This window comes from Oncorhynchus mykiss, chromosome 7 (assembly GCF_013265735.2).
Source record: "Oncorhynchus mykiss isolate Arlee chromosome 7, USDA_OmykA_1.1, whole genome shotgun sequence".
NCBI lineage: Eukaryota > Metazoa > Chordata > Actinopteri > Salmoniformes > Salmonidae > Oncorhynchus > Oncorhynchus mykiss.
In genome coordinates, this window is record NC_048571.1 from 66,930,095 (window position 1) to 66,956,257 (window position 26,163).

General features: G+C 41.3%; 1 protein-coding gene across 9 annotated transcripts in view; it reads left to right on the plus strand.

The window, feature by feature from the left end:
• The first annotated feature begins 943 nt into the window (after positions 1-943).
• LOC110529005 (CUGBP Elav-like family member 4) overlaps positions 944-26,163 on the plus strand; it is a 118,035-nt gene continuing 92,815 nt past the window's right edge. For all 9 annotated transcript variants that reach the window (XM_036983883.1, XM_036983889.1, XM_036983885.1 and 6 more), the window contains exon 1: positions 944-1,646. In XM_036983883.1, the coding sequence (XP_036839778.1) occupies positions 1,403-1,646 (244 nt within the window). In that variant the 5' untranslated portion in view covers positions 944-1,402. The remainder of the gene's footprint in view (positions 1,647-26,163) is intronic.

Sequence of the window (26,163 nt, forward strand, 5' to 3'; positions counted from 1 at the left end):
TGTCATATCCTAGCATTCTAGTTTGTCTATACCAGAGGTATTAAATTCTTACTCTACGGGGTGCGGAGCCTGCTAGTTTTATGTTCTACCTGATAATTAATTAACCCACCTGGTGTTCAAGGTCTAAATCAGTCCCTGGTTAGAACAAGCAATGGTACTGGCTTCTATGTCCAGAGTTGAATTTTAGGTGTTTATACCATCAGATTTGCACCTGTGAATGGATCCCAGTGCTGTTTCGTATATTGTAGTCTACCCTTACACTCTCTCTACCCTCTCTCTTCCCTCTCTAGTTGCTGCTCCCTCCGATGTGCCCGTCTACGCCGCTCGGCGGTGCTCACAGACTTCCTTCTCTTCGAATGACATCTACATCAGAATCTGAACGGAATAGATGCCTCCTTGAACTATAGGCTACACGATACTGTGCGACACTGCTTTGTGTGACACATCCTAACGTTCCCTGAAATATATTTTAGCTGCGGATGTTGCTTTTTAACTAGGCTCGACGATTTCAGCACCAGGCGCTGTCCACCCACCCGCTATTCAAGCAGTTCAAGCCCCTTCAAAAGTTCAATACTCTCCGAATTGTTCTACTACACTTGAATGGCCTTTTCACACCAAATTAAAATTGTTTTCAATTAAAATCCGTGGCCTTTTGGAGTGGGCCTATATTTTGAAGGGATTGACATATATTTTATAGCATATTATTATTATTATTAGGCCTATTATTTCGCTGCGGACGTGGCGTGATTTGCACATGATAGACTATTGCACAAAGAGCCATACAGATTACTGTCACTATTTTCTTTTTTTATAGACCCCGTTCCCCTTGGATCGTACCATTCGGCTTTCTAAACGGGAAGGGGGAGATAAAACGCTGTCTAACACAAACATCGAATCCTAGTGGTTCCCCTCGTTCTATACCTCCCCGCATTCCTTGTAGCCCTTGAGCTGGCCCCGTCCGTTTAAACCGAGAACACCCATACCAACTTCTCAATGCAAAAATTAAAAGGGAACCTAGAAGCAGGGACTAGGGGAACGAAATGAGGTGTAAATAGAATACGAAAGCTCTTGGTCTCTCTCTCTCTCCACTCTCTCCTCTCTTTTAGTAAATGAATGAATGAATGATTAATTAGGACATAAATAGGCTACACGGAATCACGCCTCCACCGGGACAAGAAAGCCTGCTCCAAGCTTTTGATATTCGTTTTAGCCCAATGAGACATATGTATATTTATTAATGTACATATTTGCATTGGTAGGACTACAAGCAGGACCAGCAAGGCTTTTTAGACTTTTTTTTTTTAATCAATAGGCTACTTCGTTCGGAAGCTTCTATACAACGGCCACCAAGATTGCGCTGCTGCTGCCGCCGCTGTTATCACAACTCATTGCCGGTCCGAAGATGGCAACTTTAACAAATGGACAGGTGGACGGCACAAACGGGCTAGTGAACGGATTAAGCCACAGCCACAGTTCAGCGGGCTGCGGGGGCACCATCCCCATGAAGGACCACGACGCCATTAAACTGTTCATCGGGCAAATACCGCGCAACCTGGACGAGAAGGACCTCAGGCCGCTCTTCGAGGAGTTCGGCAAGATCTACGAGCTCACGGTACTCAAGGACCGCTTTACGGGCATGCACAAAGGTGGGTTGAGCCTACCAGTCCCCGAGAGAGCGGAATCCCCATCTTCACGCTCTTTTCTCTGCGGCTCCGGTTGCGTAATATTACTTGCGTTTACAGTAGTTTTTAGTGTGACATTTACTATTGTAGTTTACTCTCCACAGGTTTCATGTTCATGTTAACAGAAAGTGGAATAGTCCATTTCTATCGTCTTGATTCCTTGGTCAATATTTAGCCATTTCAACTAACATATCCTCAAATCTCTAGTTCTGAGATATCCAGGCACACCGTGCTGTCAAGCATCACGACCTAATAGGCTATTGTGTAACAATATTATAAGTCACAGTTTGTCTTGTAACTTTGGAAGTTTAGGCTATGGTGTTAAGAGTAAGTCACACATTTAGTTATTGTGCATTCATTCACAAGTGTAGAATCTCCACGCTTGAAAGTTCACCGGAGGAGTCCGGAGGAGCCCATGGCTTCTTGCCCACGGCACCATCTTGCACTCTGTTGCGCGTTATGCCAAGTTGCTTGTAACAGGAGGAGAGGGAGGGAGGAAAAATGTGTTAGTGTGTGTGCTTGCGCGTGCGCGCGATCGTGCGTGATTGGGTACATGCTTTTTACTGTATTATTCTCTGAGAAAATGTAACCAATACTTTCTTAGATTTTACATAATGCATTCTACAGTACACATTACACATACCTGTGGTCCACCCACCTTACCTACAATATGTAATTGAGGTTATTCTCTAGTCTTGTTCCTGACATTAGGCAGACGTTTTGTGGTTTTAGAAAGTAAAAAGGATGTCATGGAACTCTTTGAATATGACGTAAAGACAGGTGAACAACCAGCTGATTTATAGAGTGATAACTGTGTGTATGTATGAGTGTGTGTGTGTGTGTGTGTGTTTGTTTGTTTGCGTGTGTGCGTTAATCTCTCAGCTGTTTAATATTTGCATGTACCTGTAGCCTTGATGATGGTGTATCAAGAGTCACCCCTTTGGTGTTACGGTCATTTTACACAATGCTGAATACCTGTTGTGTGATGCAATGAACTGTCACATCTTCAATGTAATGCTAACGATCGGTCACATGCCTTGGTGTAAGGGTAATTGCCAGCCATATACCTTGGTGTAAGGGTAATGACCAATGTTATGGACGTTGATTTCAGACTCTTTAGAGGGGTAGCCAGTGGTTAGTTATTCCCTATTTGCTCAAGGCATCAGAATCTTAATGAAGTCACTAATTGATCTGCTACACCTGGAGGGCATTTTCAGACTCCATGGGTCACTTCATATGTGGACGTTAAAGTACAACCTCCCCCATCCTGTTACCAACATGACGTTTTGCATGTGTCGATAAATAATGATGATATAGAAATAAAGCAGGAGGAAGGGAGGAGGAGATTGCCAGGGATGGGGGAACCAAAGAGAGGAGAGGGAAGTGGGAGGAGGAGGGGGAAGAGGAAGGAGGGGTATCTTTTATTAATAGCCCAGCTGTAGTAACGACTCCCTGTCCGACGGTTAATCACGTACGGCCCGTGAACTATGGGAGGCCATGCCGGCTGATTCTAGGAACTGTCTCCTTAGGGCGATATATTGCCTGGCATCACAGGCCAGGCCCCCGCTTTTATTAGTGCACCCCCCTTCACAGCACCGCTCTCATATTATAACTAGCTGGATGCAATAGCTCTCTCGCTGGCTAGCTGGTTGGCTATAGACAGTGTGTGTGTATACACCTCTTCTCCCAGCCAGCCCAATATCCCCACACCTTCCCACAAGCAGTGGATTTTTGTTGAATGTTGAGTTTAAAAAAAAGTTATTGTAAGGTTATGTCTGAATGTTTTAATGTAAGTAAATCATATTTTTTACAGCCAACAGGTATAGTGCTTTGTTGCTTGTTATAAGCATGTATAATGTGTTATTAGAAACCTTAAAATGTATTTATATTTTTATTATTTTTACGCCCAATTTCGTGGTATTCAATTATTAGTAGTTACTGTCTCGTCCCATCGCTATGACTCCAGGGCTCAGGCTTGAACCCAGAATCTTTGGTGGCACAGCTAGCACTGTGATGCAGTGCCTTAGACCACTGCACCACCTGGGAAGCCCCAAGGCTTAAAATATTTGACTGTGTCATAGATATGAAGGTGTTATGCCATAAGGGGTCATGTCCAATCATAACCTCTCATGCCAAATAACCACTGTCATGACAGAGGCAGCGGTTTGTGTTATGACTGTAGTGGTCTACACCATGGACAGCATTCTCGTTATGTTGGTGTCATAGCATGGTTGACTAAATGTCATTGTGAAACGACACTATCATATACATGCCAAAATGGCACTGTCAAATAAAGTGTTACGATTGTGGAATTTGATGCTACGATTTTGAGACCGACTGAAAAGCCTAGTCAGGATCATTATGAGATGATAGTAAGACATTATAACTGGTTCATACATGCTTACAACAAGTCTGGCATGCATTATAACTGCATCATAATGCTTTATACCTGTCGGCCTAAAGTAAAGTGTTGCCAGTATTTTGGATATATCTATAAGCTGGCAAAATGTGTACGGCATCATTTTTTGACTATTGTACAAAATATAGTCCCAAAGCTCAAAGTCAAACAAGGGCAATGTTGCCCTATAAACAACTTTAGGGTTGAAGAAAGTTATTGCCTTTTCATTGGGATTAATACTGCAAGAAAAGTGCACAACACTAGGGTCTTAGAACATTTGCAGCCTTTTGACACTTATTGGAATGCTCTGAGCTGATTGATGGCTTGGCTCCTAAGGTTATTTGCCTAAATCTCAGACTCCAGCCCTCCAGCCACAGCAAAACGTGTTCACTCCATTTTATTTTTTTTACTCTCCATCTTCTGTTTCCTCATTTTCTTCTTTCAGTAGCATGTAACTTCTCATCGAAATACTCCTCCACCTCTCTCTTTCCTCCACGTACTTTATTTACACCTTTACGCCGTTCCCTGATTCTCCCTCCTCTCCTCCTCCTTTCCTCCAAACCCCATTTCCCTCTTTATTTCCCTGGTTCACAACAACCCTCAATTCATTTAGTGTGAATATATAGATGCACCTATAGATGCTATTAATATTCTACAATGTTATAGCAACATGTGACACCACAATAATTGTTAGACAAACTCCTAGCTAGTATTTTCATTGTTGCAAAAGCCTCGGATACTACTAACTATACTATTGCAATTACCATCCAAATAATGACCCCATGTATCACTAGTAATCTAGTCTTTAGGTTGCCATCCCCTTGAAAGGGAGGGGGCTTGTAGAGGAGGCTGGGGTGGGAAGGGAACGGGCACAGAGGCGACAGCAATAGCCCTACATTCTCCCACTGATTTTATTTCTCTCCCTTCTGCGACTGGGCTGTGCTAATAGAGGCCATTTATAACCATCACCGGCTGCCGTCGTGCATGCTGAGACGGACGTCGGCACAAAGAGGGGCCGTTTCGCAATTTTTTTGCAATGCAGTATGGGAGGGAGGGTGGGGAGAGATATGGCAGCACACTATGAACCAGGTGACCTAGCTAGAATACGCCCCTGTACAGTAATACACTTTAGGTCAGTGGGTCAATCCTAACATGTATGACTGTCAAGTGTCAGCAATGTATGTATCGTGTATCATCAGTTGCTTTCAAATCAAATCAAACTTAATTTGTCACATGCACCGAATACAGCAAGTGTAGACTTTACCGTGAAATGCTTACTTACAAGCCCTTAACCAACAGTGCAGCTTTGGTGTAATAACAATGTAGTATGCGTGTAGTATCGGAGTAATTACATGTATTATTACATTCACTGAAAATGTTCTCCCTTAGAGTTAGAGTTGCTTTGAGTTCCTCTGCTTCGGGTTTTCCTAGGAGTCCTTTGAAAGTGAGAAAAACCCTAGTATACTGATATCTTGGGGTGTTTTTTGAGGAATTCAAGTGAAAGAAAGAAAGAGGCTCCCGTTGGGCTCTCTGCCCTCACCTTATTTTGTCCTAGATAATCAAATCAAAATTAATTTGTCACATGCGCCTGAATACAACAGGTGTAGACCTTACCGTGAAATGCTTACTTAAAAGCCTTTAAACAACAATGTAGTTCAAGAACGAGTTAAGAAAAAAACAATAAAAAGTAACACAATAAAAGAACAATAACGAGGCTATATACAGGGGATGCCGGTACCGAGTCAATGTGCAGGGGTACAGGTTAGTCGAGGTAATTTGTACATGTAGGTAGGGGTAAAGTGACTATGCATAGATATTAAACAGCGAGTAGCTGGCTGGCAAGTGGTGTAGATACATTGTCAAGATCCCCTAAATTAGGGTGACTAGACATCCCCAATTTCTTCTTCAGTCCCAGATTTGGGTGGCCTGTACCCGGCTAGAGCTGTCCCTGAAAATGTCCCTGATTAGCCCTCAGAAATAAAAAGCAACTCTGATGTTAAATTGAGGATAATATTTCAATAATCAAATGTTGTATCCAATCAGATTTGCATGTAAAAAAGTATGTTTATCCCTGAACCAAACTCGTTTGCTGCAGTGGTTTTGCCGCCAACCTTTTATGAGAAGATTTGATCAGTGTTATATTGTAACCACCGCATGAACAACCATGCCCATGGCCAAAAAAGTGCTGGCAACAGCATAGTCTACCAAACTTTGGTGATTCTAAAATTACTAGATAGGCTACGATTACGAAAACTGTGGAGGGGTCATCTATTTCTGTGTTATAATTAATACAAGTATTTGAAAGGACTTTATATAGCAAAGGTAGTTATTTAAATGTATTCACAGTTAGTAAGCTACCATTCCTACACTCTTTTGCTTAAGAGAGGACAGGTAAACGTCTGTAACTATACTGCCCCACCAAGCAAAAAGGCAATAATTGCTCATAGCGTTGAACTGAGAAAAATGGCTTTTATTTACCTTGGTTTCACAGTAACTTTATGCAGTTACTGCTAACATGAGCCCCATTTTCTCCAAAACACAATACAATAGAGGCAGGATACGTGTCCACATGATTAAGAATGTATTTAATGTAGCAAAAATAACATTAACTCATTTTTGACCAAATGAGCAGTTACTGCCTTTTTGCTTGGTAGGGCAGTATAGTGGATAGAGAGGGTGATATACTGGACAGGGTGTTGATGAGCAGTTTAATCTGGGTCTGGGTAACTGGCCTTTACAGTTCTAGACCTGTGGCTTACTTTATTGGATTACAGGTATCCACCTAGTGACCCTTCTTCTTAGAGAAGCAATGGAAATCTTCATGAACTATTTCTACATTTCTTCTATCATTCAAAATCCATAAAACCTGGACCCTGACTGCTTTGAAAACTAGCTGAAACTGGGAACATTGTCAATGGACAGAATGTCTGAATGTACTGCAGTATCGTAAAGGTAATATCCTGTGGGACTCAGTGAAGGTGTTTTTCTGCCGGGCTGTGTTAATGCGCCACACGTTCCGGACGCAGGATTTCACTCATGTTGCATCAGCCCCTCTGTGGGCTCATTTTTCTCCTCACGTCGTTGATTTGGGATGTGTGTGTGTACCCCTCCTTCCCTCTCATCCTCTGCCCAGAATTCTCCACTCAGCTCCAATCGGAATGCATACTTAGACATCACATCGTGCCCTGTTTCTATGACGACGAACCGTGATCAATATTGAGCGTTTTGTTGAGGAAAAGAGGCAACATATGTCACCGATAAGGTCATGTCTCGCTAAAGTCCTCCCCCAGGTCACCCACCCCACGCATCTAAAAACATCTGAGACGCAAGACAATAAATATAGGGAGGAGAACGAGAGACGTGTACGTAGATATGTCAACTCTCATTTGTCAGCGTGGACAGTTGTCAAGGCACCTCGGCTGCTATTGATGATTATGATTGGCCGGGATAGTCAGAAGGGGCCGGCCATTAGCCCAGAGGGCCAGTTACTCACGGTGGGCGATGGCCATGTAGGAAGGAGGGGGATGGGGGGAGGGTGGAGGGAAACAGTGGGGGGGGTGGAAGAGTAAGGGATCAGCATTCTAACTGCTGGTAGAGAGTCATGACGGTTGTCAGGGGGGAAGAGAACTCTCCTGAACTAAGATGTGACTCCACCCTTCATATTATGGAAGTAATTGGAAAAGTATTTGCCAGCACTTTGCAACTTGTGTATGCACGGACGCACAACAAACAAACAAATACACACACACACACACACGTTTGTTTTCTATCCTTGTGGGGACCAAACAATTGATTCCCATTCAAAATCCTATTTTCCCTAACCCCTAACCCCTAACACTTAACCTTAACCCTAACCTTAACCCTAGCTGAATGCACTGTATAACTAGTTGTATGCATAACTACATATAACAGACCTCTGTGCTACCTGCTATTGTTGAATAATCTCAGGTCTAATCAAGTAAAGGATGTATCCATATAAGAATAGTGTGTTAATAGTCCTGATGCTTACTGGTGGTGCGATGCAAGCAAGCTTGTAGGCTAGGCCTTGTACAGCCTAGCTTGACACCAAGCACTTTTTTTCTGAACTATACTTATTTTCTTGAACTATTTACTACTCTTTTTAGAAAACAAACAACTACTTCTTATTAGTAACAATTAATGATAGGCTCTTTTCAAACAATGGGCCTTCAGCCTAATTAAAGATGGTAAATGCAAAGTGGGATGATTGGGATGACCCAACTCTGACATCACCCCATTGAGTCTGCCAATTCAAGATGGCACCTGTGGGTTGGACGCGCCTCTAACCACACCCATACCTGTAGCCTTAAAGGCATAATGCTTGATAAGTAATTATACTGCATACAAAATTCAAAATCTGAAGCACACTTGGTCACCCTTAAAACTCTACTCAGCTTAGCCTTTTTGTATTCCCTAAAAGAGGCTAAAGAAATTGCCCAAAGTCCAACCTCCTTCCTCATATTAAAATTATATTTTTAGTTTTTTGCTATTGCCATGTCATTGCTATGGCGATTTTGAGTGGCTGAAAGCTTCTTGTAGCGCTGTTTTGGAGGGTTAAATAGTTTCTATTTTCAAGGCTGTTGCATCATCTACAGTTGAAGTCGGATGTTCACATACACAGCCAAATACATTTTAACTCAGTTTTTCACAATTGCTGACATTTAATCCTAGTAAAAATTCCCTGTTTTAAGTCAGTTAGGATCACCACTTTATTTTAAAGTTCGAGATGTCAGAATAATAGTAGAGAATGATTTATTTCAGCTTTTATTTCTTTCATCACATTCCCAGTGGGTCAAAAGGTTACATACACTCAATTAGTATTTGGTAGCATTGCCTTTAAATTGTTTAACTTGGTTCAAATATTTCAGGTAGCCTTCCAAGAGCTTCCCACAATAAGTTGGGTGAATTTTGGCCAATTCCTCCTGATAGACCTGGTGTAACTGAGTCAGGTTTGTAGGACTCCTTGCTCGCACACGCTTTTTCAGTTCTGCCCACAAATTTTCTATGAGATTGAGGTCAGGGCGTTGGGATGGCCACTCCAATACCTTGACTTTGTTGTCCTTAAAACTTCTTAGGGCTAGTCGTCCCGCCAGCGGGGACACCTGTCGACAACTTCCGGTGAAATTGGAGGGCGCGCAAATCAAATAAAAAATCATAAAAATTATGGATATTAAACATTTAGGTACATACAAGTGTCTTATATCAGTTAAAAGCTTACATTCTTGTTAACACCCTCTTAGAACCACCCATCCCGGATCCGGTATATTTGTCATCAGCAACGCTGAATAGCATAGGGCAACAGTCAAATAATATTACTAGAAAATATTCATGAAATCACAAGTGAAATATAGCGAAACACAGCTTAGCCTTTTGTTAATCACCCTGTCGTCTCAGATTTTGAAATTATGCTTTACAGCGAAAGCAACACAAGTGTTTGTGTATGTTTATCGATAGCAAAACAAAACAATAAGTACACCTAGTATCAGGTAACTTGGTCACGAAAATCAGAAAAGCAATCAAATGAATCGTTTACCTTTGATGATCTTCGGATGTTTTCACTCACGAGACTCCAAATTAGACAACAAATGTTCCTTTTGTTCCATAAAGATGTTTTTTATTTCCAAATACCTCCGTTAGTTTGGTGCGTTAAGCCCAGGAATCCACCGGAAAGAGCAGTCACGGCAATGCAGACAAAAATTCCAAATTATATCCATAATGTACACAGAAACATGTCAAATGTTTTTTATAATCAATCCTCATGGTGTTTTTCAAATATCTATTCGATAATATATCAACCGGGACAGTTGGCTTTTCACTAGGACCGGGAGTAACAATGGCTGCGCACAAATCACTCTGAGAGCCCCCACCTGTCCACATACGCAATGTGGTCGTTCACGCTCATTCTTCAAAATAATAGTCTGAAACTATGTCTAAAGGCTGTTGACACCTTAGGGAAGCCACAGAAAAAGGAATCTGGTTGATATCCCTTTCAATGGGCAATAGGGATGCATAGGAACACAGGGGTTTCAAAATAAGAGTCACTTCCTGATTGGATTTTTCTCAGGCTTTCGCCTGCAATATCAGTTCTGTTATACTCACAGACAATATTTTTACAGTTTTGGAAACTTTAGAGTGTTTTCTATCCTAAGCTGTCAATTATATGCATATTCTAGCATCTGCTCCTGAGAAATAGGCCATTTACTTTGGGAACGTTATTTTTCCAAACATAAAAATAGTGCCCCCTAGCTTCAAGAGGTTCTAACTGTGCTGTCCGATTTACAATAGGCTTCACAGCGAAAGCATGCCATGCGATTTTTTGAGGATGGCGCCCCACATCAACATATTTTTCCACCTGCACAGGCTTCATAAAATCACAAATAGCGATTAAATATTCATTTACTTTTTGAAAATCTTCCTCTGATTTGCAATACAAAGGGTCCCAGCTACAACATGTAGTGTTGTTTTGTTATATAAAATCCTTCTTTATATCCCAAAAAGTCTGTTTAGTAGGCGCCATCGATTTGAGTAATCCACTTGTTCAACATGTAGAGAAAGGAATCCAAAAAGCTACCGCTAAACTTTGTTAAAGCAAGTCAAAATACACTTCTGTTTAATCTTGAGATACACTAAAATGTAATTAAACTGTAATATTTAATGTGGAAAGAAGTATGTTTAGTAGAAAAGTAATATTAGCAGGTGCGCGTCCTCTTCGTTGCGCTCGCACAGACTGATTTCCAACTCTGAGTCCCAATACTAAAACTCATAATTATTCCTCGTTTTGGAAGAAACAAGCCTGAAACCTTGAACAACGACTGTTGACATCTAGTGGAAGCCATAGGAATTGCAATCTGGGAGCTGGATTCTCATATGCCCCTATACTTTCCATTGTAAGAGCATGGGCGCTAAAAAAAAATGATCCTACAATATCTATTGTGTTATAGTCTCATACATTATTTTAACATTTCTACAAACTTCAAAGTGTTTTCTATCCAATGCTACCAATTATATGCATATCCTGGCTTCTGGACCTGAGTAACAGGCAGTTTACTTTGGGCACATCAGTCAGGCGGAAATTGAGAAAAAAGGCTGAAGCCTGAAGAAGTTTTAAGCCATTTTGCCACAACTTTGGAAGTATGCTTGGGGTCATTGTGCATTTGGAAGACTGATGTCTTGAGATGTTGCTTCAATATATCCACATCATTTTCCTCCCTCATGATGACATCTATTTTGTGAAGTGACCAGTCCCTCCTGCAGCGAAGCACCCCCACAACATGATGCTGCCACCCCCATGCTTCACGGTTGGGATAGTGTTCTTCGGCTTGCAAGCCTCCCTCTTTTTCCTCTAAACAAAACGATGGTCATCATGGCCAAACAGTTCTATTTTTGTTTCATCAGACCAGATGAAACTAGGACATTTCTCCAAAAAGTACAATCTTTGTCCCCATGTGCAGTTGCAAACCGTAGTCTGGCTTTTTTATGGCAGTTTTCGAGCAGTGGCTTCTTCCTTGCTGAGCAGCCTTTCAGGTTATGTCGATATAGGACTCTGGATATAGATAATTTTGTACCTGTTTCCTCCAACATCTTCACAAGATCCTTTGCTGTTGTCTGGGTTTGATACAGGTCTCCTTCCTGAGCGGTATGATGGCTCCGTGGTCACATGGTGTTTATTATTGCATACTATTGTTTGTACAGATTAATGTGGTACCTTCAGGCAATTGGAAATTGCTCCCAAGGATGAACCAGACTTGTGGAGGTCTACAGTTTTCTTCTGAGGTCTTGGATGATTTCTTTTGATTTTCCCATGATGTCAAGCAAAGAGGCACTGAGTTTGAAGGTAGGCCTTGAAATACATCCACAATTAGCCTATCAGAAGCTTCTAAAGCCATGACATCCTATTCTGGAATTTTCCAAGCGGTTTAAAGGCGCAGTCAACTTAGCATATGTAAACTTCTGACCCACTGGAATTGTGGTACAGTGAATTATAAGTGAAATGATCTGTCTGTAAACAATTGTTGGGAAAATGACTTGTGTCATGCAGAAAGTAGATGTCCTCACTGACTTGCCAAAACTATAGTTTGTTAATTAGAAATTTGTGGAGTGGTTGAAAAACTAGTTTTAATGACTCCAACCTAAGTGTATGTAAACTTCCGACTTCAACTGTAAGTGTTATTGTGGTCCATGTTAAATGTTTCAAGAGGCTGACGCTTGGGGTCTGTTCGATCCATCTGCTTGTTTCCCTGCTGTTTCAGATATAACCTCTGTTCCGGAGTGAGAGAATGCAATGCTTTCAAAATGTGGAAACCTTCTGTTGTTCACCCAGTTTTTATTACCCCTCTTTATTTGATTTGACAGAGATATCTTCCTCTTAAAATGCTAGTTCTCAAATATCCTGCTATCGCTATCGCTCCATCTGAACAGTGTGTGTGTGTGTGTGCGTGCGTGCGTGCGTGCGTGCGTGTGTGTGTGTGTGTGTGCGTATGTGCATGTGTTTGTGTGTGTGGGGCCCATGCAGAAATCAAACCAAACCAAGCCAATGGAACAACCACAATTCTTCCCCATCCCCAACTTTCTCTCTCCTACAGGACCAGTTGAAGGTTTAGTAAGGCTAAAGCCTTGGAACATTCTGACTTGGTTATATTCCACTGTAGGTTTGATGCACACGTCCACTGACATTTAGAAGTTTGACTTCTTAGAGATCAATGGAACATATAGGTCAGGCTGGGAACAGCAGCAAATTCAACCCAGGACTCAAAAGGTCTCCTGAATGAGATTTATATCGATATTGTTGTGCTGCATACTTTGTACCATAATGATAGTGAATTACTACAACCCTCTCTACTGTTTGTTAGGCAATCTCTCTGACATGACATTCATTGCTATAGCACATATCTGCACTGTGTACATGTTTGGCAATATGTACACTGTTACATCATAGAGAACACAAGCTATATAATTATAGAGTAAGATACAAGTTCCTTTGTCTATAGGTCAGCTGTTTGTATGCTGTGCATTCGGAAAGTATTCAGACCCCTTTACTTTTTCCACATTTTGTTATGTTACAGCCTTAGTCTATAATGGATTCAACTGTTGCTTTTTTCCTCATCAATCTTCAAACAATACCCCATAATGACAAAGCAAAAGCAGGTCTTTAGAAATGTTCACAAATGTATTACAAATAAAAAAACAAAAACATTCTGCCACAACCCAGTCTGAGGTCTTGAGCGCTCTGGAGCAGGTTTTCATCAAACATCCCCACAGCATAATGCTGTCACCACAATGCTTCACCGTAGGGATGGTGCCAAGTTTCCTTCAGACGTGACGCTTGGCATTCATATCAAAGAGTTGTTTCTCATGGTCTTTAGGTGCCTTTTGGCAAACTCCAAGCGGGCTGTCATGTGCCTTTTACTGAGGAGTGGCTCTACCATAAAGGCCTGATTGGTGGTGTGCTGCAGAGATGGTTGTCCTTCTGGAAGTTTCTCCCATCTCCACAGATGAACTCTGGAGCTTTGTCAGAGTCGCGTTCTTGGTCACCTCCCTGACCAAGGCCCTTCTACCCCGATTTCTCAGTTTGGTCAGGCGTCCAGCTCTAGGAAGAGTTTTGGTGGTTCCAAACTTCTTCCATTTAAGAATGATGGAAGCCGCTGTGTTGTTGGGGACCTTCAATGCTGACAATTCCTTCAACCTCATGGCTTGGTTTTTGCTCTGACATGCACTGTCAACTCTGGGACCTTATATAGACAGGTGTGTGCCTTTCCAAATCATGTCCAATCAATTTAATTTACCACATGTGAACTCCAATCAAGTTGTAGAAACATCTCATCGACGATCAATGGAAACAGGATGCACTTCAGCTAAATTTCAAGTCTCATAGCAAAGGGTCAGAATATTTACAGTTGAAGTCGGAAGTTTACATAGACTTAGGTTGGAGTCATTGCAACTCGTTTTTCAACCACTCCACACATTTCTTGTTAACAAACTACAGTTTGGCAAGTTGGTTAGGACATCTACTTTGTGCATGACACAAGTAATTCTTCCAACAATTGTTTACAGACAGATTATTTCACTTATAATTCACTGTGTCACAATTCCAGTGGGTCAGAAGTTTACATATGCTAAGTTGACTGCGCCTTTAAACAGCTTGGAAAATTCCAGAAAATGATATCATGGCTTTAGAAACTTCTGATAGGCTAATTGACATCATTTGAGTCAATTGGAGGTGTACCTGTGGATGTATTTCAAGGCCTACCTTAAAACTCAGTGCCTTCAAACTTAGCCTCTTTCCTTGACATCATGGGGAAATCAAAAGAAATCATCCAAGACCTCAGAAAGACCTCCACAAGTCTGGTTCATCCTTGGGAGCAATTTCCAAATGCCGGAAGGTACCAGGTTCATCTGTACAAACAATAGTACGCAAGTATAAACCCCATGGGACCACGGAGATGTCATACCGCTCAGGAAGGAGACGCGTTCTGTCTCCCCAAGATGTACGTACTTTGGTGCGAATATAACTAATATCGTCACCTTTATTTGTTGGTTTTGAATGAGATTGTACCCCTCGCGGTGTTTCTTTTCAAAAGCTACGGTTCTCAAATTAAGAAGAGATCAACATCCGACGAGCTTCTCCTTCACGTCTCTATGGATTAAATTTATTTTTTTGTCCAGTATTTTTTTTTGTGCGCCTATTTTATTATTTTTATTAAGTGAAGTTTTAATTATTATTTAATAGTTCCACTCAAATGAGTGCCCAATCTCTCTGCATGGCACAGGAAGTGACATCTTGATCTGACCCCATCTCAGGACAACAGCAAAGGACCTTGTGAAGATGCTGGAGGAAACAGGTACAAAAGTATATATGTCCACAGTAAAACGAGTCCTATATCGACATAACCTGAAAGGCCGCTCAGCAAGGAAGAAGCAACTGCTCCAAAACCGCCATAAAAACCCCAGACTACGGTTTGCATCTGCACATAGGGACAAAGATCGCACTTTTTGGAGAACAAAAATAGAACTGTTTGGCCATATTGACCATCATTATGTTTGGAGGGAAAAGCACGGTTGGGGGGGGGGGGGGGGGGGCAGCATCATGTTGTGGGGGTTCTTTGCTGCAGGAGGCACTGATGCACTTCACAAAATAGATGGCATTATGAGTAAAGAAATTTATGTGGATATATTGAAGCAAGACATCATTCAGGAAGTTAAAGCTTGGTCGCAAATGGGTCTTACAAATGGACAATGACTGCAAGCATACTTCCAAAGTTGTGGCAAAATGGCTTAAGGACAACAAAGTAAAGGTATTGGAATTGCCATCACAAAGCCCTGACCTCAATCCTATCTAAAATTTGTGGGCAGAACTGAAAAAGCATGTGTGTGCAAGGAGGCCTACAAACTTGACTCAGTTACACCAGCTCTGTCAGGAGGAATGGGCCAACATTCACCCAACTTATTGTGGGAAGCTTGTGGAAGGCTACCCAAAACGTTTGACCCAAGTTAAACAATTTAAAGGCAATGCTACAAAATACTAATTGAGCGTATGTAAACTTCTGACCCACTGGGAATGTGATGAAAGAAATAAAAGCTGACATAAATAATTATCTCTACTATTATTCTGACATTTCACATTCTTAAAGTAAAGTGGTTATTCTAACTGACCTAAGACAGGGAATTTTTACTCGGATTAAATGTCAAGAATTGTGAAAAACTGAGCTTTTTATTTGTAATACATTTGCAGAAATTTCTATAAACCTGTTTTCGCTTTGTCATTATGAGGTATTGTGTGTAGATTTAGGAAAAACATTCATAATATACATTTCTGAATAAAGCTGTAACGTAACATAATGTGGAAAAAGTCAAGGACTCTGAATACTTTCTGAATGCACTGTGCTGTGTCTCTATACTATAGCTCTATTACTAATGAATGTAAACCTTGACAGATTGTTATTAGTAAGATTGTGGTGCAAGCAGAGAGGTGGTGTGTGTGTGTGTGTGTGTGTGTGTGTGTGCCTCTCCATGCTGTCTTGAGGTTTAGGTGGCTGAATGTTATCAAATGGCAGGAATAGGAGTAGTAAGGAAGTTTACTCACATCCAGAAGAGAGCCAAGAAAGCCTGAAATGTGTACTCGAATCAGACAAAGAAAGCCTGAAATGTGTACTCAAATCAGACAAAGACATGATATGATGGCATTAGGCAACAATATCATGATTGTTCACTGTTTAATATACATGCCGGTGTGTGTCCTTTGGATCATATATACTTTTTTTTGTAATAGGATATTCTGTATCTTGAAACTTTAAAGATCAATGTGGGAACATGAAATGGATTAAATAAAAATAAAAAATCAGGATACACTTCAAGATGTTTTCAAGGAAACCTGTGGGATGCATTACAGCATATCCAATAGAAGCAATATTAGGGCAAGAACAGAAGATAAATCAAGCGAAAGTAAATCAAAGCATCCATTAAATTAGCATACATTTGTTCAATATCATGAATAATGAGCTAAATAAAGGTCTTATAAGCATCTGTGACAAGAAACAGGTACACAAGTATAAATCAAAATAGATAAAAGCTTTTAGTAGATACAAAATATCTAGTTAAGATCAACATTGGAACAAGGAACATAGGCCTAGCTAGTGTACCCATTGGTTTCTGATCCTAGAACTAGAGAGAGTGTTGATCTCTTGTTGATCCAGAACTAGTGACAGTGTACCTCTCTGCTGTTGATGCTAGAACTAGCAACAGTGTACCTCTTTGCTGTTGATCCTAGAACTTGCTACAGTGTGCCTGCTGTTGATCCTAGAACTAGCTACAGGGTACCTGCTGTTGATCCTAGGAGTAGTTACAGTGTACCTGCTGTTGATCCTAGAACTTGCTACACTGTACCTGCTGTTGATCCTAGAACTAGCTACAGGGTACCTGCTGTTGATCCTTGAACTAGCTACAGTGTACCTGCTGTTGATCCTAGAACTAGTTACAGTGTACCTGCTGTTGATCCTAGAACAAGTTACAGTGTACCTGCTGTTGATCCTAGAACTAGATACAGTGTACCTGCTGTTGATCCTATAACTAGCTACTATCCTAGAACTAGCTACAGGGTACCTGCGGTTGATTCTATAACTAGCTGTAATGTAGTTGTCTGCTGTTGATCCTATGAAGCAGAAGCCAAAGACTGTTGATCCTAGGACTAGCTACCTCTCTGCTGTTGATCCTATGGAGCGGAAGCCAAAGACTAAAGAGGCAAAGCTTGTGTCATTATGTGAGGAAAGATATGCATTTATCCCTCTCGGAATTAACTTGTTATACCCATAACCGAGACTGGGGGAGTCTTTGCTTCAACTAGACTTCCTCTCCATCTCATTTCATTTCTATTTCATGCACCCAATAAAGAATGTACCAAGTTGACTTGTAAAAGGGAGGTCGGGAAGGGGTTGAGGCTTTTGGAATGATCTCCTTAATTATTCAAGGCAAAGTTTGATTCAGAAAATGGAGGACGATGAATAAGTCATGGGGAAGTTTGAGGTTTCGGTGGCAGTTTGGGGGTAAGGGTAAGAGTTGGTACGACTAAGGTCAAGTCTCAATCAAATTTATGATAGATGGAATACTAACTTCAGATATGCTTTTGGAAGGGGCAGGGTGGAGACTGAAATAAATGAAGAGTGCATTAAGAGAGAGGTAAAGAGAGTGAAGCAGAGTGATAGAGGCAGAGAGAGAGAAACAGAGAAACAGAGAGAGAGGCAGAGGGACTCCCAAAGACAGATGTCCCCCTCCCTGCAAGTAGATGACTCCTGGCTCCGTTCCACGGCAGGCTCTGACCCCTCTGTCCTTTGCTGTAATTTATAGGTTGCGTTTTGCAAGATTTAAGCACTAATCTGTAGCAATCACTGCCCTGGAAGGAAAATGACCTTCCTGCAATGGGAGCAGAATTCAGCCTCGCTGCTTGAAGCCGCCCCCAGGGGTGAATAAGCAAGCGCTCACCGATGTAGGCAGCCATTTTTTACAACGTGTTAATGTTGTTGTTGTGCCTATAATAGTACCTGCTGTTTTTCTCTGCTACACTTCATGTAAACTGCTTTCAGTTGGTTATCTCCTAGATAAGTGGATATTTGACCCACATAAGAAACATATGTTTAGGCACAAGGGTCAATATATATTAGGGGTTATTAGGGTTAAGGTTAGGTTGAGGAACAAGGGTGAGGTTAAGGTTAAGGTTAGGTATAGTTCCATTGATTTTAAGGTAAGATTTAAGTTAAGGGAAAGGCATGAAGGTTAGCATACTGCCGTTCGCCTCCATTAATTTCCTGCCGCTTAAATATATACTGCCTTTTTAGAAATGTGGGTTTTAGTTGGCGAAAGCTATGCAATGAGTAAACAATTATTTACGCGGTGGAATGTTTATTTTGAAGATAATGTATGCTGTAGTTCAGAATATATACATGATATGTGTACATTAATTAATGCATCAATGCCACGATATCAATATTACGATTTGTGGCCTCTGCCTCAATATAGATCTGTGTGTAAGAAAATGGCTGTGTGTGTGTGTGTGTGTGTGTGTGTGTGTGTGTGTGTGTGTGTGTGTGTGTGTGTGTGTGTGTGTGAGATACAGGAGACTACTTGGCTCAGCGGCCAGTGGGCTCAGCTGGATCTCTGCTTGGCCATTCAGCACATAACTCAACGAACAAGTCAGCCCAGGAATGATTTGGAAAGAAACCCTTCAGCAAATTATTTCATGGCTTCTGAGATCTCTCGCTAGCACCACTTGTAGGTTTCTAGACTCTAAAAAATTATTTACAGTAAAGGACACAATGGTCCCTCCGGACAGGGCATAGTCCTACTAATTCTGGACAGGGGTTGCCAGTTACCACCGTGTACTGGTCTGACTGAGACCTGCTGGCAATGCTTAGGATAAAAATGGCAAAATGGACCTCCATTTGCATCAAGGTGAAATAAGTTTCTAGATGTGATATTACATTGCATGATACCATTACATTAAACGTGACCAATGGGCATGTCATGCTGTACATGTACGTTAATGTTCTATGGTACAGCAAGGATCAGACACCTACTAGCCAATGTTTTGATCATCTAACCAATCAATTTTGCAGAGTTCCATTCTTCCACCCACATTTTCCTCCAATGTGAAATGTAAAAACTCAGTGATTCCAATCTGCATTTCAATGTCCCAATTTGTCCAAGAGGGAGTTGCAGCCTTCTAAGTGAGCTGGATAAAAGCATCTGCCAAATGGCTAAATATTTATAATTATCTGCAGCTCAAGAGCCGATAAAAGGACTGAAAATCGACTGCCTGTGCCAGCGGCCTCATTAGTCAGACGACAACAGAATGTCTCTCCACCGAGGCAGGGAGGGAGGGTAACCAAAGTATTTTGGCTAGCAGACTCGGGCAGAAAATGTTTGTATTTTGTAGTTTATTTGTAAATTCCAACTTTTCAAATCCTCGAGATATTCAAATATAGTTTATATAGTTTCAACTAAAAGGCAACTATTTTCTTTGATATTCAAATACAGGTCCCAGAAAAACAAATAATATTTGAAAGCTGTCAAGGGAAACGGTGACTACTTTGAAGAATTTTAAATATAAATACATTTAGATTTAACACTTTTTTTGGTTACTACATGATTCCATATGTGTTCGTTCATAGTTGTGATGTCTTCACTATTATTCTACAATGAAGAAAATAGTAAAAAAATAAAGAGAAATCCTGTAATGAGTAGGTGTCCAAACCTTTGACTGGTTCTGTATATCCACCTCACTCTCAGAGAAATAGTTAGTTCTGCTTGGTTTTACACAGTCAAAATGTGACAAATAGCCCCCAAAAAAGTATGATACATTTGTGACATTAATATTTAAAAAATGTAATCTAAAATGAATCAGTGCAGTAATATGAGATCTGTATGTAAAACATTTACATTTGACATTTTAGTAATTTAGCAGAATCTCTTATCTAGAGAGACAGTTAAAGTAAGATAGCTTGGTGAGACAACCACATGTCAAATTTACAGGACACAAAACTTGAGCTAAACAATGGATACATATCATTTTGCAACAACACCCACTTTAACACACTTTAAAAATCAATGAATAAAATCTGACAACAGTAATATTTTACACACATACCTGGTATCCATAAGCAATCAATTCAGATGAAAAAACTCTAATCTGAAAAATGTGTATCACAAAAGTGAGTACACCCTTCACATTTTTGTAAATATTTGAGTATATCTTTTCATGTGACAACACTGAAGAAATGACACTGCTACAATGTAAAGTAGTGAGTGTACAGCTTGTATATCAGTGTAAATTTTCTGTCCCCTCAAAATAACTCAACACACAGCCATTAATGTCTAAACCGCTGGCAACAAAAGTGAGCACACCCCTAAGTGAAAATGTCCAAATTGGACCCAAAGTGTCAATATGTTGTGTGGTCACCATCATTTTCCAGCACTGCGTTAACCCTCTTGGGCATGGAGTTCACCAGAGCTTCACAGGTTGCCACTGGAGTCCTCTTCCACTCGACATCACAGAGCTGGTGGATGTTAGAGACCTTGCACTCCTCCACCTTCCATTTGAAAATGCCCCACAGATGCTCAATAGGGTTTAGGTCTGGAGACATGCTTGGCCAGTCCATCACCTTTACCCTCAGCTTCTTTAGCAAGGCAGTGGTCGTCTTGGAGGTGTGTTTGGGGTCGTTATCATATTGGAATACTGCCCTGCGGCCCAGTCTCCGAAGGGAGGGGATCATGCTCTGCTTCAGTATGTCACAGTACATGTTGGCATTCATGGTTCCCTCAATGAACTGTAGCTCCCCAGTGCCGGCAGCACTCATGCAGCCCCAGACCATGACACTCCCACCACCATGCTTGACTGAGGCAAGACACACTTGTCTTTGTACTCCTCACCTGGTTGCCGCCACACATGCTTGACACCATCTGAACCAAATAAGTTTATCTCATCAGACCACAGGACATAGTTCCAGTAATCCATGTCCTTAGTCTGCTTGTCTTCAGGAAACTGTTTGCGGGCTTTCTTGTGCTTCATCTTTAGAAGAGGCTTCCTTCTGGAACGACAGCCATGCAGACCAATTTGACCCCCCCACCCCTTCAACCTCTGCAGCAATGCTGGCAGCACTCATATGTCTATTTCCCAAAGACAACCTCTGGATGTGACGCTGAGCACATGCACTCAACTTCTTTGGTCGACCATGGCGAGGCCTGTTCTGAGTGGAACCTGTCCAGTTAAACCGCTGTATGGTCTTGGCCACCGTGCTGCAGCTCAGTTTCAGGGTCTTGGCAATATTCTTATAGCCCAGGCCATCTTTACGTAGAGCAACAATTATTTTTTTAAGATCCTCAGAGAGTTCTTTGCCATGAGGTGCCATGTTGAACTTCCAGTGACCAGTCAGTATGAGGGAATGTGAGAGCGATGACACCAAATTTAACACACCTGCTCCCCATTCACACCTGAGACCTTGTAACACTAACGAGTCACATGACACCGGGGAGGGAAAATGGCTAATTGGGCCCAATTTGGACATTTTCACTTAGGGGTGTACTCATTTTTGTTGCCAGCGGTTTAGACATTAATGGCTGTGTGTTGAGTTATTTTGAGGGGACAGCAAATTTACACTGTTATACAAGCTGTACACTCACTACTTTACATTGTAGCAAAGTGTCATTTCTTCAGTGTTGTCACATGAAAAGATGTACTCAAATATTTACTAAAATGTGAGGGGTGTACTCACTTTAGTGATATACTGTATATAGCATTTTGGAATTAGACTAGATAGATTAGAATAGTATAGTAAGTGGTTTGTGCTGTTTTCATTCTATTTCTATTTTCAACAAGTAGTTCCAGATACAGCCCTGCCACTTGTTGAAGGCAAACAATAGTCTCAGAAAAGTAGTCACTTCCTGAGATCTGTATTCAAAAATACGTTTTTTAATTAGTTGCTTTCTCAGATCTGTATTCTAATAGTATACAAAAGTAGTTACTTTCTGAGATCTGTATTAAAATAGTTTTGAAAGGTATTCACTCCCTGGTATCTGAATTCAAATATTTTTTAAATGTAGTCCTTTTTTGGGGATCTTTAAATAATTGTTGTTACCTCCAAAGTAACTATTTGTTCCCCTGAAAAATGGTTATTTCCACAAAGCCTAGTTAAAACTCACAGCTAGGCAGTTAAAAAACAAGTTAGAAAGCCTTTTTCTCAAACCACACCGCTTTGTATTTAGAATGATAAAAGCTTCTTAATGTGCAAATGCTAATATGCTAATGTGGGATGATATCGTATGATTATGTGTTTATGAAGGAATGGTGGAATGATTCAGTGCTGTGTTTGTTGATCTTATTCATTGACATAAGACAGAGGAGGGATAACTAACTGTTGTGTGTTTGCATGGTACATATGTAAATATGAAAATCCCTGTGTGTCTTTCATGTGCCCTTCCTTTAATGATTGGTACTCCATGTTAGCCTTGCAAACATCTTAATTGTGTTAAATGGAGGAAAAAAAGGGGCCAGATTAATTAAAAGCCATTAATGAAGGATTGTGTGGGGGAGGCTGCTATTCCCCGGATGGTGCTTTTGTTCACTTTGGCAAAGCGGGGGAGAGAGAGAACGGCTTCACCTTGAAACTGAAAGCACACCATGAAACAGGGTCATTGTGCCTCTTCCAAAAAAAAAAGCTTTTCTCTCTCTGTCTCTCGCTCTCTCTCTGGAAAGAATCACACACACACAAGCACACAAGCACACACACACACACACACACACACACACACACACACACACACACACACACACACACACACACACACACACACACACACACAAACACACTCCTCTGTGCTGCTGTCTCACTGCCACTCCCAATCCCTTTCTTTCTCAGTCTGCCCCCTTGTCTCCCTTTCTCTCACTCTTTCAATCTCTCACCTCACTGTATCGCTTGTTTTTCTGTCTTTCTCTCCCTCCCCCCCACTCTCCGTCTGAACGTCAGATAAGCTCACTGAGGGAGACATTAGAGGACTCTCCATCTGTGTATAAATAGTTTAGGATGAATTATTGAGGGACCTGGGGTTGCTAATAATCCCACAGGACCCATCTGACAATGACACGGAAGATGGAGGGAAAACAATTACGCAGGGTTTCTTTTTCGCAGGGATTGGATTGGAGTGGAGTGGTGGGGGGAGGAACGGGGGAATGCAGGAGTAAGGTGGGGCCTCCGGTTGTAGAACGGGATCCCCTCGCGGGTCCAACATCTTCGCTAATAAAGCAAATTAACTCTCCAGAATCAATTGGCCCAGGAGTAGCGTAATTTTCTTCCCGGGACGCAACAGGAAGTGTAATGATCCATGTTCCCTCTCCACCCCCCTAGTCCTCCCCAAGTCGCCCCTGTTTGGAATGTCCTCTCGTCTTGTCTCCCCTGTGGAGGACGGGATAGGACAAGACGTCTCTCTGTCGAGGTGAAATAATAGGGCAGGAAAGCAGGAACGAGAGGAGGAGAGGAGAGAGGAGAGGAATATTAATGCTTGTGTTTAGGGTTGTAAGTGTTGTAATGGGAGGGCAGACCAACCCCTGTGTGTCAGACACAGACCCCTGCTCCTGTTTTTGACAAATTACTATTTTGTTGTTGTTTTCTTCTCGATTGTTAATGTGAAAGAACTGTGAGATGGAAAGGATTACGCTACAAAATTAGGTTGAAATATTACTGAAATATTTATCTGCACAAAGCACAAGTCCAATTGCCTGGGGAGCAACAACCTGCAAACATAGGAAACGAGGGGCCAATGAAGGGACAAGGTTAAATGGATTAGCTTCATTATTAATTAATGAACATTAATAAAATAATGTGTAATTAACTTAGCCTATGTCTTTGTGATGGTAATTTACTGTTTTAGAATTAGTAGACTGCACTATTTAAAATAATCACACACGTATTTACGAAACAATGACAGTGGGGAATAGGTATGAATGAGAGAATAATTCAAACTACTGACTAGTGACATTGAGAACTCATCAAAGTGTGCCTGTATGCATGTGTGTATGTATACAGTATACAGTGTATGCTGGTATGTGTCTGTTTCTGCTTTAACTTGTGCATGTGTGTGTGGGAGTGGGAGAGTGTGTGTGTGTGTGTGTGCGCGCCAGCATGTGAGTGTACGTGTGTGTGTGTGTCTGTGTGTGTGTGTGTGTGTGTGTGGTCCCCATCCCTCTCGAGAGCGAGGGGACGACGGCAACAACACTGTCCTAATGATGCATTTTCTACTCCATTGATTCAGTGGCTCTGCTCTCCAGTAAATCCTTCACATGCAACACATTAGAGCCAGACCTTTTTCCTCCTTTGCCAATCGATTAACTAGAGCATAGGTCTGCACCCCAAATGGCATTCTATTCCCAAATAGTACACTACTTTTGACCAGTGCCGATATCGTCTTACGGCATAGGGTGCCATTTTGGATGCAGGCTTGGAGTTGGCCCACTCGGGAAGCAGCATGCAGGGAGAGATGTGGTGCACTTATTGACCTCCACTATCCACACACAGTGACATGCTGTTTCAATGTTCCTTTTTGTTAGTCTATGCCTTTTATAGGTTTTGACCTGACCAAGATCCAAACTGGGATCAAAATGTCATGATGCATGCCGTCACTTTTAGAATGTAGGCATTCAAAATGATCATTCATTAGTGTCTGAAACAGCTGCTGAATTATTAAGGCTTATTTTACGGAACAAAAAAAACGGACATTTCTCTGCACAGTAATTGAAGATTTTATATTTGCGTACTCTGCTCCGAGCTCATATAGCATTTTTAATTCATCAAGGGTTTACTGCAGCCAAATACATATTTTAAGATGATATGGGGGTGGACATTGACTGTGTCTTGATAGTATAAGATAACTCCCTTTCCTTATATTGTTTCCTCAAAGCAAAGATCTGAAAGTGTTATAAGGAAACTAAGGAAATAAGGAAATATCAAGTCCATTCACCTGCCAGTGTTATTGAAAGAAAGGGGACTATAGCAAGATGTTGAATAATATATGGACACAGCCCTTGTACACACTGAGCCAAGGGATTGCTGATCTGCATTAAAGGGATACATGTCAAGAAATGATTTGGTTGGTTTGTTAGCCTTCCAACAAGTGACTGTGTTGCTATTGTATGCATTATAGAATAACATGGTCCATTCATTCATTTGCAATTAAGTATTTTGCTATATATATATTGGTGTTGCAAAGGCTTTAGTAGTACAACACACAGAGAAGTGAGGCCTCACATAATAGTAATGTAGTCAGGTTTTTATGTCATAAAATCAATCTATAAACTGAAGTGAAGACGTATTTTGTGTATGGAGCAAAGGTTGTCCTTGGTCGTGCGTTTCAGGTCCAGATAGATGCAAACTGTCACGACTTCTGCTGAAGTCGGTCCCTCTCCTTGTTCGGGCGGTGTTCGGCGGTCGACGTTGCCGGTCTTCTAGCCATCATAGATCTATTTTTCATGTTGCATTTGTTTTGTCTGGATGTCGCACTCACCTGGTTTCAATTCCCTAATTACATGTTGTATATGTTCCCTCTGTTTCCCCCATGTCCTTGTCGGGAATTGTTTATTGTAAGTGCGTGTGCTTTATGTACTGGTGCGATACGGGTTTTGTGCCCATGTGTTTTGTTATTTTTGTATGCCGGTAGTTATGTACATTAAACGGATCCGGCTATTTACCCAGTTCTGCTCTCCTGCGTTTGACTTCATGCCTCCAGTTACGCACCCCTTGACATGAACAAAACAGAGATGAGAGATCTGGAGATTTCTATTGACTGGCTGAATAAAGTTTCAAGGCAATGATTTTCTTTCAGAGTTCCTTATGTGCAAGGGTGTATAGAGTCATTTCATGCAATTGACTCTTAAGGCTCTATCTGAAATGGTCTAATAGTTTAAAGAGCATTGAGAAACACAAAGAGGAAAACAGCTACAACTTTTTATTTCCCGTTTCGTGATTCTAGAATAAATGGACAAAAGATCATTTGGACGAAAACATTGGAATGAGAACTAATGGTAACACTTAT